The 14,415-nt window shown below is 45.8% G+C and overlaps 1 protein-coding gene across 1 annotated transcript; it reads right to left on the bottom strand.

Moving 5' to 3' along the window:
• Window positions 1-4,168: 4,168 nt before the first annotated feature.
• On the bottom strand, window positions 4,169-14,089 carry LOC116459849 (butyrophilin subfamily 3 member A3). Its single transcript, XM_058432322.1, is given in 11 exon segments — window positions 4,169-5,181; window positions 5,183-5,850; window positions 7,398-7,424; window positions 7,843-7,869; window positions 8,753-8,779; window positions 8,870-8,890; window positions 9,058-9,258; window positions 11,515-11,796; window positions 13,193-13,540; window positions 13,838-13,856; window positions 14,054-14,089. Coding segments are annotated over 9 exon segments (1,626 nt in total). The 5' UTR covers window positions 13,500-13,540; window positions 13,838-13,856; window positions 14,054-14,089; the 3' UTR covers window positions 4,169-5,115.
• Window positions 14,090-14,415: the final 326 nt, after the last annotated feature.

Here is a 14,415-nt window from a genome sequence, read left to right as displayed (position 1 = left end):
GGCTTTGGAGATTGGGCCTGTAGCACAGGAGGGCTTCCGGGAAGCAGGCATGGCTGGAGTGGGAGGAGTAGCAAAGGAAAGGAGACAGCAGTTGCAGTGGCTGTTATGAAGGCCTTGTCATTCATTCCAAAGCTATTGGATAAGAGGTGCTGAGAATCCTGAGTGAGGATCAAAAACCCTTTCCCTCAGAGAGGTGGCATTCTGGTGGTGGCAGAAGATGGAAATAAGCAAAACTTTCTAGTTGTCCGTCACCTTCTAGATAGTAGCTGGTCAGGTTGGGTCCAAGAGCCACACACAAGCACACACACCAGCACACATACCATCCTCCCGTAAACATCATCCTTCTCCCAAAGGCTCCAATCTTGTAATTGTAAAGATATCTTCCAGAATAATCTTCCCGAGGCCCAGTTACCAATATTCCCCTCAAGTGTCTAAATGCTTAGTCTGGAGGCCTCCAATTCCCTTCTGATTCAATTCAAAACTTTGCAGTTAATATGCTAGCAATGGCTCCACAGTGGCCTTGCATCACAAAGTTGCACTCCCTGTGGCCAGCACTCCCTTTCCATGCCATGCCTTTCACTTGAATTGTTTGCTCCATCTCTGCTCCATGAAATCCTGCCCAGCCTTTGTGCCTACCTTCTCCAAAAAGAACTCTGAATGTTCCTGCCTGAAGTGTTCTCAGCCTCTTGTGACACCCAAATCTTTTGCTGTTCCCATGTCCTGTCTTGTATTATTGTTACTCAGGTATCCACTGTGTCTTTGCTGTGACAGGAGTACCTGCTTCTCAGGACAGACTTCTGCAGGATGTGATTCCTCTCACCTTACAGGGCCCGGCTCTAAGCTCTAAGCTCTGCTGTCAGCTGTTGTGCAATGCATGAGTGACATGCTCAGGGTAAGGTCATTCCCACCACGTCATGGCCCAGTTCCTGGAGTCATTTGGCACCAGAGTGCGAGAGAGAGATGCTAGCAGGATTAAGCCACTCTAGGTCAGGATTTCTAGGACTGGGAAGGAGGAACCAGTGGGTTCCTTCTGCAGAGAAAGCTCTTTGATGATAATAAGCTAAAGAAAGCTCTGAGAACTGTTTTTTCCATTGGACTGACCCTTAAACTGTCTCTTTCTCATACAGTAGTAGTTTCACACATCACCTGATGTTTCTGGATTATAATTCAAATAAGATTCTGGGTTGAGTCGCTCATGAGGGTAAATACATCAGTATTAGAACTGTATGTATATGAATTCCAAACAGGACTGGGCAGCTGTTGAGAAGAGGCAGAAGAGAAGGATGCAAGGGTCTAACAGCATGGCCAGCCAGGATGAGATCTGACTTTATATTTTTTTACCTGAAGAAATAAGGCCCAGGTCTTTGAAGTAGCCCTTTTGCCAGAAGCATCCAGCTAAGCCAGGCCTCAGCCTCTGCCAAAGTTGATCTGAGCTAGAGGGAAACATGTGTGTTCTGAGAAGGAAGAGGATCAGTTGACGATGGGGTAGCTTAGAAAGAAATCAGGCTCTACTGGGGTGTGCCCGGTTAGGTAGTAACAAACTAACCCAACCATGCTCTGTAGTGGGAGGGATAGAGACAGGAAGGGTCACTTTAGCAAGGTTCTTTATGGACCTGCCAACCCTAGAAGAACCAGGATACAGGGCGAGCACTGATTTCCTTTTGCTTTGCAATAAACTACAGTCTTTAAAGGTAATATAGCTGTGTCATCTCCAGCTATGGAGTACTCCCGGGGAGGCCTAGACATCTTGGCACACAGAAAATCCATTCCTACTCTGCCCCGTAATTCTAGATTCCTGACTCACAGAATCACTGAACATATTATAATAGTTGCGTAAGCTTCTGAATATTAGGACTACAAGCAATATTAATGAGTACATTTACCTTGCCTCAAAAGAACACATTTTTTCGAAGAGAAGAAATGATACTGGGCTTCTAAAAGAACCAAACGTGAGAAATTTGCCTAAACTCTTTCCATCTTGTAGCCTTCTCTCTGCTCATAGGCTTTGGTGTTCTCTCTGCAATCCACCATTGTTTAGTCCACACCATGAATGGAACATTTCTTCCCACAGCTCCCATGCACATCTGCTACAGGAGTAACTGGCCACATGTCACTTGGTCCTCTGGCCTAGCCTGGGTCAGGTGTCCATCCCAGACCCAGTCCATGTGGTGAGGCTGCAGGGCCATGTGATATGGGCATGTATTGGAAGACAAGAGGTCACTAATGCTAAATGTGGTACAGGGAGGGCAGAGAGACCTTGAAAGGCATTCACTATATTCTCAGAGGCAGAGCCCTTATAACAGACCCTGTTGATGCCCCATCCCATATTCTCTTGGCCTATCACAGTTTGCCAATAGCTGAGGCACAGTTTTCTGCAAAGATGACAACCTTTCCACCTCCAGTGAGTATCTCCCTTCTCCTTTGCCTGTGAGCTTTATCACACCCGTGATAGTTGCTTTTCTGCAGTTACATAGCCCAATCTTAAAGTGCATTAGAATTAACACTCCCAGGCCAACCTTCAACCAATTCAAGCAGAGGAGGATGGGAAGTGGAGATAAAGTCCCAGGCCCTGTAGTCCTTAGGAAGATTCTGAGCTATATCACACATCTCATATGGTTTCTTAAGAGAGTCCTAAAAGGGATTCAGCCAAGTTATCCACATGGTAACTGACTCATGAGTGAACGCTTTATCCCATTTCTCATGTAATTGGCTTTTTTTCATTTCTCAATTTGTTTCTGCACTTGTGTTTCCTGGGATCACTTCCCAAATCAGTGTGGTGAGCTGAATAGTGCTCCCCGCACCCACTCTGAGCTATATCCACTATGAAAGTTATGAAAAGAATGTATAACACGGTAAAATGAATTTTACACAGAATTAAGGTTATGGACCTTAAAATAGAGAGAATATTCTAAAATGTCTGGGTGATCTCAGTTTAATCATAGGAGTCGTTAAAAGTAAAAGGCAGACTGAGTGTGGTGGCTCATGCCTATAATCCTAGCATTTTGGGAGACCAAGGTGGGCAGATTGCTTGAGCTCAGGAGTTTGAGACCAGACTGGGCAACATGGCGAGACCCTGTCTCTACAAGAAAATACCCAGGCATGGTGATGTGGGTCTGTGCTCCCAGCTGCTTGGGAAGCTAAGATGGGTGGATTGCTTGAGCCCAGGGAACAAAGTATGTGGTGAGCTGAGATCACGCCACTGCACTTCAGCCTGGGTGACAGAGCGAGTCCTTGGCAAAGAAGAAAAAAAAAAAGAAAAGAAGGAAAAAAAGGAGAAGGTAAAAGAATCAGAGAGATACAATGGAGAAAAAGACCTAGGAGATGAGCCTCAACTCACTGTTGCTGCTTTGAAGACACAGGAAGGGAGCTAGGAGCCAGAGTGTGGCAGCCTCTAGAAGTGGGTACAGCCCTTAGCTAAAAACCAGGAAACAACTGAGACCTCAGTCCTGTAAATGAAAGGAACTGATTCTGCCAATAGTCTGAATAAGCAAGGAAACAGATTCTTCCTTAGAGACTCCAGAAAGGAATCTAGCCTGCGGACACCTTGATTCTAGCCTGGTGAGATCCCTGTGGGACTTCTCACCTACAGAACAGTGAGATAATAAATTTGTATTGCTTTAAGTTCATGAATTTCTGAGGCCAGGCGGTGGCTCATACCTGTAATCCCAGCACTTTGGGAGGCCGAGTTGGGTGGATCATGAGGTCAGTAGATCGAGACCATCCTGGACAACATGGTGAAACCTTGTCTGTACTGAAAACACAAAAAATTAGCCAGGCTGGTGGCACACATCTGTAGTCCCAGCTACTCGGGAGGCTGAGGGAGGAGAATCGCTTGAACCTGGGAGATGGAGGTTGCAGTGAGCTGAGATCGTGCTACTGTACTGCAGCCTGGGAGTACAGTGGCACAATCCAGTCTCAAAAAACAAACAAACAAACAAAAAAGTCTATAAATTTCTGGTAATTCAGATAGCAGCAATAGAAAATGCATCCAATAAGGGTTTTCTGAAAATGCTACAGTGAGGTAAACTGAGACTGTGGTGAGTACAGTGGGTGTGCAGACGACTCTACTGTGCTGAGTAGACACCACAGTCTAGAAAAAGCCAAGTTGAAGAGTAAGCATTATTAACACATTTATTGAACAACTAGAACTTGACAACCACTTGCCCAGTAGAGGGGATACAGTGGTGAGTAATAATAGAGATAATAATGAGGAGCAGTTTTCCCTAGCAGGCAGCAGTTGAAAGGAATATGGGTTTAACATCCACCAATGAACAGGGGTGGACAGACCTATTTCCAGGAGACTGAGTCCATAGCGGGATTAAAAACCTCCCTGTAATTCTTTTAGCTTCCTTCATCCAAATTACCTACATCACAGAGAATCTTTAGGGTATTTGCTCTGCCTGGAAACCTTGATTGTAGGAAGGCTGGCTCTGGCTGCACGATCACTTATCACATTTGTTGGGTGGGAACACATCTCTTCCCCATGATTCATCAAGTGTGGCCTCTAGTCTCTCTCCAAGTCACATGTCATGTCGGTACTATGAGGTTATTCTCTCAACCAAGACGCTCTGCAGAGCTAATCCAAGGAGTGCTGGGTCTAAGGCTCTGATAATCAGTTGGGAAAGAGTCAATAGGGATGTGAACTCCACAAGCACTTACAGTGATCTCTACCCTGGAGCTGTCCTGGGAAGGAAACCTCAAGGCTACATGTGGGCTCTTCCTGTGGGAAAAAATCAGGCTGGAAAAGAACAGGCAATTAGCCAGGGACTAAGGCTGAACATCTCCCAACTGCACAAATTACTGTATGAGTTATGTAAGTTACTTCATGTTGCCCTGCCTCAGCTTCCATACTTGCAAAATATGACTACCCAATAGGGTGTTGTGAGGATTAAAGGAGTGACATCCACCAAAGCTTATAACACAGCACTCAGAACATTTTAAATTCTCTGTTAATGTTAGTTATTGCTGTTTAGATCCCAGCTCTGTTGTTCACTAGTCATGTCTACTTTGTAAAGTTAATTCACCTTTCTGCACCCCAGTTTCCTTATCTGTATAAGGGGACAATAGGTGGTACCAAACTCAAAACAACTGTCATATGGAATAACGGAATGAATATCAGTAAAGTGCTTCAGTGTGTGCCTGTAGCTTATGGTTCTGATTGGTTGTTGCAGAAGGGGAGACCCTCAGCTCCAGGGTGGGCAGGGAGAAGCAGAGATGTTACTTCAGCCTGAGGCTCCCCACTTTCATTAGCTAAGCCCGGGGTCACTGGTGTCTCCAGGGAATGATCAGGCACTAGGTCGGGATTGGGGGAACTCTCTACTTTTGGTATTGGGCAAATGGTCAGGGCAGTGGGCTCCAAGGTCAAAATTCTGAAAACAGGATATAGAGGCTCAGAGAAAGAGGTGTGTGGAAAGGTGTAGATATGAGATCCATCCGTGGCATTGTAGAACGAGACCTCTCCAGTCTCATAGTCCAGGAAGATCCCCACTTTCCTAGGGGGCTCAGGAAGTTTCAGGTTGGTTCTGGGCTCAGTGAGAGCCCGATACTTATTCCCATCAGTCAGGCCCATAGTCCAGTATCCATTCTCTGGTGTCATTTTGACCCAACCTTTTTTCCTCTCCACGTTCTTACTACATACCCCAATATGCCACTCTTTTCTGTCCCCCACTTCCACCTCCCAGTAATGTCTCCCTGATGTGAAGTTTTCACAGCCAAGGACACAGTAACGCCATTCAAATCTCTCAGGGTTGTCTGGTAGATCCCGCGGCTCTTCAGCACGCTGCACACTCCTCTGGTCCTCAGAAACAAGGAGGATGGCGTTTGCCGTGTCTGGATCCAGAATCACATCCGCTGCAGAGAGTTTGAGAAGGTGTCCATGGGGTCAGCCATTTTTCCTGGATTTCAGAGCCTCAGCATGCAAGGCCTGGACCATGCTGAGGAGGTCCTTCCAGAACCTGGTGTCCCTAGCCTGCTCTGAATATGACTCTCTGATCAATATCATGGGAGAAAGCTCAAGGGGTCTTGTGTCCAGAGGGGAAATGAAAGTAAGGTCAGTATCTGCCTAACCCAATACCCTGATGCTGTGTCAGGAAGCAATAAGGATCCTCTTGCTACATTTTTCTTGTTTCCCTCCCCACATTGACTCTGCCCCCTAATGCCTTATAATCAGAGGTTAATTTTCAATCTTCACTCGATCACTCATGAACTAAATGAGCTCCCCTTTTCTGCAGTCTATTTTTCCCATACATCCAATTTATTTAACAAGGTGGAGCCTCATTTGAAGCATTTTGTCACCTGAAAAATGGGGATAAAAATATGAATCTCTAGCGTAGTATAGGAGAATCATGTTATTTACTCAGCCCACAGCAGGCCATGAAGGAAGCTCCTGATGTTCTAATAGCTGCAAGGCCGTCTCTGTGCTGGGCTCTATGAGGGGCCCCAGATTCACTCTCCAGCCTCAGCTTTTTCCACCCTCTTCTGGGTCCCAGGAATCTGTACTCTAAGGATAGTGCCACTGGGCTCCCTTGTCCTCTGGTTTGCTGTTGGGTTTGGCCAATTAGAGGCCCTGATAGAAGATTGGAAGGAGAAAGAAAGGAGAGACACACCGTTTATTCTCCTGCTTCCTCCCTGCCAGCAGCAGCTGGTGCTGCTCTAACAAGGCCTGACGACTCTTCTCAGGGAGCCCTCTCTTTGAGCTACCTTTCTCTGGGTTCCAGTAAATGCCTCCCCTTCCTAGCCCTCCCAGGCTAGGAGTGAAGACAGCTCCCCGCTGTTGGGAATTGGGAACCATGGGGGCACTGCACTTTTCCTTGTTGCTTACCCTTAACCCTCCTTTCCGCAAACCTTTTTTCAACCAACCAGTTTGAACTTGTCATCTCTTTCTTACTAGGTTTTTGACCAGTGGATATTTATTATTCCTTCAGTCTTCACCTCAACCCCACAAAACACAGATTGCAATTTTCATTTAAAAATGTGGAGGCGAAAGCTCGGAAGCATTAAATCATTTGAGGTGACACAGGCAGTAGGTGGCATGAGAAGCCTGGGAAGTGCAAAGTTCTTTGGGCAGGCATCACCTCCTCTCCTTGGCATTTGCATCCTCACTCTCCCTGCAGTATCATTCAGTGCGTGTCTCCTTCCCCTCAGCTCCACCCTTTATGTGTCTTCCTTCCCAGGAAGGTCTGAGGACGCCCAAGAGAGCAATTCTCCCTGGTTCCCTGGGCTCTCAGCGGGAAGGGTCTTGGAGATGGGCCCACTTTTCAGATTGGGATTTAATGTTGTCTACCCCAAACTTTCTTAGTCAAGGGAACTTTTCTTCCTCAAATCACAAGAGTTGGAGGAGGAAAAAGGAATATAGTCCCTCAGGTTGTTGATCCAGGGAACATACACGATTTACTCACCAGGCTTGAAGAGGGCCATTTTCCATTCTGAAAGGAAGGAGACACAGATAAGAAAAAGATCAGTATTTTTGTTCTTTTCTCCACTTCATTCTCCTTTCACTACACGTTTTCTCTCCTTTTCTTCAGAGTCTCTTCCAGGGTTCAGCTTCCCTCCTCTACAGCTCTGATAGATCAGAGGTGGCACCTTCTAAACAATGTCAGGCTCGGCTCCCTGTGTCATGGGGGGTGCAGGCTGCATGGTTGTGCTTTGCCTGGGCATGTGCAGGGTCAGGAGTCTCTCAGAGGCTCCAGAAAAGCAGAAGTCAACCCCCTACCACACAAAATTGAGTCTATGGGTTAGATCTGATTAATCCAACTGAGAACGTTAATGGGTCACAGCAGAGAAAAAGTTGAAATATTCATGGTCCATGACCCAGCAAACCCAGAGAGCATCAGGCTCACTCACCATGATAGGCCAAAGACTTCTCTCCGCCTACAATGAAAGAAAGGTAGAGATGTCACCTGAATACTGCCTTTGCTCTGTTGGTCCCTTGCCCTTCCTCTCGCATCCATTTTTGACCATTCCACTCTTCCCTATGGTCTCACTCTGCAGGCTCAATTCTCTCTTCACCTCATCTTCTTAATATCAAGTCTCGGAACATTGGTTGAATGCTAGTGGCAGGGCAGTCACTGTGAGTTCCTTCCCAGTGGAGTCCAGCTAATCTATTTTGAATCTGTCTATACTCCTGTATCTGGGCATAGGTGTCACCATGTCTATATGTGTATGTCCAGGAGTACAAGATCCACCCTTCTCAATCTGTATCATTTCCTGCCTTGCTCTAAAAAGAAGTTGGGAAATTTAATGAGCAATTTCAGGGACTAGTTTTTGAAAGCAATTATGATCAATCTATATCAACTGAGCCACTGTAGCTACTTCTCTTTATTAGACCCACTTGTCTCCCTCTCTCTTTTCTGATTTTCTTATCTCTTAAATCTTCCATTCTTGTTTTCCTTTCAACATCCTCTAGATTATGGAAAACAACAAGTAAGTTTCCTGCCATAGAAAATGCACCTCACCCTTCTCTCTTCCTTTTGAAGTGTACCCCTGGATATTCCTCAGTGCTTTTTAGGGCATAAAGGTCTGTGGCCCCTAGTACAAAGAGATTGAAGACGTCTTTTTCTTTTCTTAGAGAGAGAGAAAGAAGAGAGAGACTCCTTCTGGGGGGTTTCTCCAAAGAGCCAAACTTGCTTTCTTTTCCTGAGTAAAGGGATCTAGGACCATTTTTCAACCCCAGGCAAAGATTTATGGGTTGGAAAATTTCCAAGCAGAAGAGAGTCATAGATTCAAATTCAGAGAAAATGTCAGAGTCACTCACGAGCCATGTACTGGATTTTTCTCCACTCTGCAATGGAATGAATAGGGAAGGGTTATCAAGGCACTCAAAGTGGGGATACGAAGACATTCCTGGGTCTCCTGGGGAATGGGAACTTACTGAGTTCCTCCTGGAGCTTCTCTGGAAAATAAGCAAAAAAAGAAGAAAAAAAAGAACAGTTATGGGTAAGGGGGGTTTCAGGAAAATAAACCTTAAACTTGATGCAGCGTCAGGGTGGGAATGGGGGTGAGATCTTCAGGCTGGGGCAGGCAAGCCAGGGGCTTAGATTCTCTGCTCGCATTGGATACCTCTTAGGCTTATTTCCTGCTCTGTTGCAGCATATCCCATTTCTTTCATCTCTCGCTCTCTTTCTGTCTCCCTGGACAGAGCAATTTTTTCCTTCTGTTGTCTCCACAAGAAGTAACTGGCTCCGGCGAGAAGCAGCAATGAGATAGGCAGGGTCCCTGCCAGGGCCGCGATCCAGGGCTGGGCGCTCCTGAAGAAGGGGTCTGTGAGGGGGAGAGCTGTGGGTCATGGGAGCTAGTGCACTCAGCCTCCCCAGCCTCAGCACCCCAAGCTTTAGCTGCTCAGCCCAGGTTGGGAGCATGGAATCTATCTCATGAGGTTAAATAAGCGTTCTCTCCCTAAAGCCTCAGAGGACTGTAGAGAAGACTTTGGTAAACCCTCACTATAAGCTACTACTATTACTATCTTGAGAGGTCTGCCTCTCGTATGGAAATTAACTTGATCAGAGTCATACTCATTTTTTTCTAAATATTTTTTCAACCAGTAACACATTTACATGGTTCAAAAACCTCATGTACATAAAGTCATGCAACTCTCCAATCTACCTAGTACTCCCTCCCTCCATCTATTAACTTTTCCTTAGTCCACTTAATATGATGCTTAGGGACATAAAGTGTGGAGTCAGAGGGCATGGGTTTCAATGCTGGCTCCCCCGTGTGACGAGCAGTGCTATGTTGGACTACTTACATAACCTCTCTGTTTGTAGTGGCCTAATCTATAAAATGAGGGTAATGATAATGCCTGTCTCCTGAGGTTAGAAGAATTAAATTAATACTTAAAAAGGGCCTAATGGGCTGAGTGCAGTGGCTCACGCCTGTAATCCCAGCACTTTGTGAGGCCGAGGCAGGCAGATCACTTGAGGTCAGGAGTTCGAGACCAGCTTGGCCAACATGGTGAAAACCCATGTTTACTAAAATTACAAAAATTAGCTGGGCGTAGTGGCATGTCCCTGTAATCTCAACTACTTGGGAGGCTGAGGCTGTAGAATTGCTTCAACCTGGGAAGTGGGGCTTGCAGTGAGCCAAGATTGTGCCACAGCATTCCAGCCTGGGTGGCAGAGTGAGATTCTGATCCTAAATAAGTAAATAAAGTACTTGATGTACAGTGAGTATTACAAAATTGCTTGTTACATTTTAAAAATGTAAGTTAAATAACACAATCAAGAACTAAAAAAAGTAAATTAAAATATGTTCCTAATTTTCCTCTTGTTTAAACTAAAAATAACATTCTATACACATCACTCTGCATCTCACTCTTCTGTGTAAAGTGTGTCTTGGAGATCTTTCCATATTAGTACAGAGAGAATTATCGCTTTTTTCTTTCACAGTTGGGCAGTATTCCCTTGTATGGAAGTTCACCATCAGTGAGCATCTGCATAGCTTCTAACCTTATACAATCATAATCAATGCTATAAGAAACTTTTTATAGGCTGGTCTGGTGACTCACACTTGTAATCCCAGCACCTTGGGAGGCTAAGACAGGTGGATCAATTGGGGTCTGGAGTTTGAAACCAGCCTGGCCAACATGGTGAAACCACATCTCTAGTAAAAATATAAAAATTATCCAGGTGCGGTGGTGCATGCTTGTAATCCCAGCTACTGGGGAGGCTGAGACAGGAGGATCTCTCGAACCCAGGAGGAGGAGGTTGCAGTGAGCTGAGATTGCGCCATTGCACTCCAGCCTGGGCAACAGAGTGAGACTCCCTCTCAAAAACAAACAAACAAGAAAAACCCCAGAAACCTTTTACATGGATCATCTCATACAAATGCAAGCATATCCCAGAACTGGAATTTTAGATCAATAAATATGTAGTTTGGATAGATCCCCCAATAGAGCTTGTGCTAATGCACACCAAAAATACAAGTGACACGAGCAAATGACTGAGAGTCACTGCCTTCCTGCACTCCTGCCATAGCCATGTGTTATCAAGCAAGGCAGTGGGGTTTTGATTTTTGCCAATATCATAAGTGAAAAATGATTTCAGATATGTTTCCCTAATGAGTGAGAATGAGCACCCTTTTGTGGGTTATTTCCTTTCCTGTGAATTAACAATTCATGACCTTTGTTAAAATTTTTTACTCAGTTTTCAAAATCTTCTGTTTCACAAAGATTAGGTCTTTCTCTATGAGTTTGTAAATTTATATATGTTTTCCCATTTTGTCATTTGACTTTACATAAGGAGCTTCTCTTAACGTTTTTCCCCAATTCCCACTGCCTGTCACACCTTCTGTTTCTGTCAGACAGGAAGTGATCAGTAAATGTTTGTGGCATGAACAGCTTTGTGGCGTGGGGAAGCTCCCCTAAAGCAGCGAGTAGCCTGCAGGTCCCTGCTTTGAGCCTTACATGCGGTGCAGAGACCCAGGTTGACCGCAGAGACTCACATAGTAGAGACTCACACATCCCCCTTCATTACCTGCCACAGCTTGGCTCAGTAAAGCTGAGGCCAAGCAGGTACTGACCTGCAATGGAAATGCTGGCTGTCTTTTCCAGGCCAAGGAGGGAATTTCTGATGATGCAGGATACACTCCCACCAGAGCTGCCTCTCATGATCACAGATGCTGCTACTGCATACAGGCCCACTCCATCTGCAATCACAGGTGCTTCCACAGCCGGGATGTTCTCTCCCTTGGCGTCACTCCACTTTATTTGGGGTTGGGGGTACCAGCCAGTGGACCTGCACTCCAGATGGATCCCTCCATCCTCATAACCCTTCACTTCAACGTGAAGATCAGAACCCAATGCTGTAGAAGGATAAATTGGCCTACATTCTTGAGAGCTCCTGTATCAGGGAGGGTCTCAATGGGAATCAATGGCAGACTCACATTTGATAATCCAAGGAAGATTTCATTCAGGAGCTATTTACACAAGTGTGGTCATGATGAAAAAAAAAACTAAATGGGCTAGTGCAATATCCCAGGGTCAGTAATGTGGGGCTATTCCCATCCACCCCAATTACCAGAGGGAGGGGGAGAGGGATCTGTTCCGGAGACATAAAAGAGAAGATTGATGCATTGAGGACTTTCTTGAGTTGACTTGTGACCTTCAGCAAGGCAATGCAGCCAGTCTGAGGGTATCTTGCAGGAAGGAAGCCACGGAATAAGCACCCAGACCTCTCCCTTTTCTCTTCTTCCTACCATTGTCTGCTATAGCTCCCCTTAAACCAAACCCAACCAGAAGCCATGAGGCAAGGGATTGTACTGAGAAAGAAAAAAGCTCTCCTTGGCGTCTGGAACCTGACACCAGGTCTTGGTATCCTCCTGTTGAACATGAGTAATTTCACAGAACACAAAAAATAGTACTTTATCACTGTGACAGATCATGGGAAATACAAGGCCACCCCAATCCTCTGTGAGTGCAGAGAAAAACATGAACATTGTACAAACCACAACAATAACCAGACATCCCCCATCAGCAATGAGGAATTGCTGCCTCTTCATCATTTACAGCTTTAGTCTCCTTCCTCCTAGATAAGCTTGATTAAGGCTCCCACTCTCAGAATTCATCTCCCCACACCTTCCTGACAGTATCTCATCCAGAGCAGAGAGCTAAGTCTATAAACCCTCCCCCAAATCCCCTAACACAAGCCCAAATTGTATAATAAGTCTGCTCTAAAACCTTCTTACTGAGACGCTGCCACAGCTCCCCATGATGTGTGTTCTTCCTCAAAGCAACAAGTAAGAAACATGTCTCATTATACTACAAAAATGTTTCTGGGAGTCACTGATTGGAAAACACTGGCAGCAGATACAGTCACTATTCCACCTCCCAAGCCCCATGGTAATGTGCACTTGGAGACACAACAGAAGCCGTCTGTTACACAACTAAACCAAAATGACTGTGTACCAGTCACTCAACTGATGATTTCTAATGTTTCCTATACGTCGTCCTTCATTTCCCTTATATCTCTGGTTGTCAGCAGGAGGGAGTTGTTTACTTCAGCATGTAGGGTACAGCAGGAATTCTTTCTAAAGAAAGAATGTGTCTTTCTTAAGGGTTGCAGAGAAGCTAAGTTGGAAGGCAGTGTAGGCAATTGCTAGTGAGCAGCCACGAGTGTCTGCAGTGCTTTTGGAAGAGGGACTCTGCATCTGCTCAAGATCCTACAGAGAAATGTTCTCAGAACAAAACATGGAGGCTCACCTGCAACCTTCAGCTCCACCAGGGCTTTTTCATAGAAGTCACCATCTTGGAAATAACACAAGTACTTTCCACTGTCAGAGGCTGTGACGTTGTGTATTCGGAGAGCAGCCTTCCCTGCAGTGATGCCATCCCGCAGAATCGAAGTTCTCCCTCGATACGGTGCACTCTGCCTGTCTTCCACTTCCTTTCCATCTGCATACACGTTCACTACCTGCCTTAGGCTGGAACTCACCCACCTCAGCTCCATGGTCTCTGCACTCATGGTCGGGAACAGGTGACAGGGCAGATCAGCGTCTTCACCCACCATGGCCAGGATGGGCCCAGAGGGTCCAAGCACAGAAAACTGAGCTGTCAGCACAAGGGGGAATCTCCATCAGAGGGTTTTGGAGTTGGGGTCACGAGAGGAAGGGTGCTTCTCAGACAGGGAAGGTGAGATACAGAGATCCTAGAGGGGAACACAATCCTAACAGAAGGACCATTTGTCTCTTTGTGACAGGTGATCCTTCGGGTTGGGATGGACTTCCAGGTATGGGAATGAGTTAAAGCTTCTAAGAGGGCATTTAGGTAATTGTCTGCTTAATTAGGTAATTGAGATAATTGTCTGCTTCAGAAACATAAGTGTGGAATCGTGGAATCATTCCCTACCTGAGCAAGGAGTGAGCAGCTGGACCAAGAAGAGGGAGACATGAAAGTTGAGCAGAAGGAAGGCCAGGGAACTTGCCATTTTCATCTATGCTGCATATCAAGAGACACCAGAAGGTGTGGGACAGACACTATGTCCTGGAAGAAGCTTTAGGATTCTGCATGGAAATGTCCACTTCCCCGGGCTAACTCAAGTATGGTGACCAAAGAAGATCTTACCTCTGCCAAAAATGTCTGTCCTTGAGTGTCTTTACCTTTGAGTTCCAGTATGGAAAACCATCTGTAAAAATAATATCTGTTATCTGATCAGGAAATCTCTGACTCTACTGCATTCAAATATTAAAATATTCAGAATCCTATCACTTCCCCACACTTCCCTTGCCAGGTCCAAGCTTCCATCATCCCCCTCTGATTCATGAAGGACCCTCTTCACTGGATTCCCTGGTTCCACCCTCGTTCAGCTCTGTGGGTGTCCAACACTGTGGACTCCTCAAGTGTCAAACTCTTGGCCATTACCACGGTCAACTTATGGCCTGGTGGCTCCTGGTGGGATCCAGGCAGACTGCCTGGCAGAGGCTCTG

This window comes from Hylobates moloch, unplaced genomic scaffold, assembly GCF_009828535.3.
Source record: "Hylobates moloch isolate HMO894 unplaced genomic scaffold, HMol_V3 SCAFFOLD_20, whole genome shotgun sequence".
Lineage (NCBI taxonomy): Eukaryota > Metazoa > Chordata > Mammalia > Primates > Hylobatidae > Hylobates > Hylobates moloch.
This window is presented reverse-complemented; position numbering and strand designations above follow the sequence as displayed.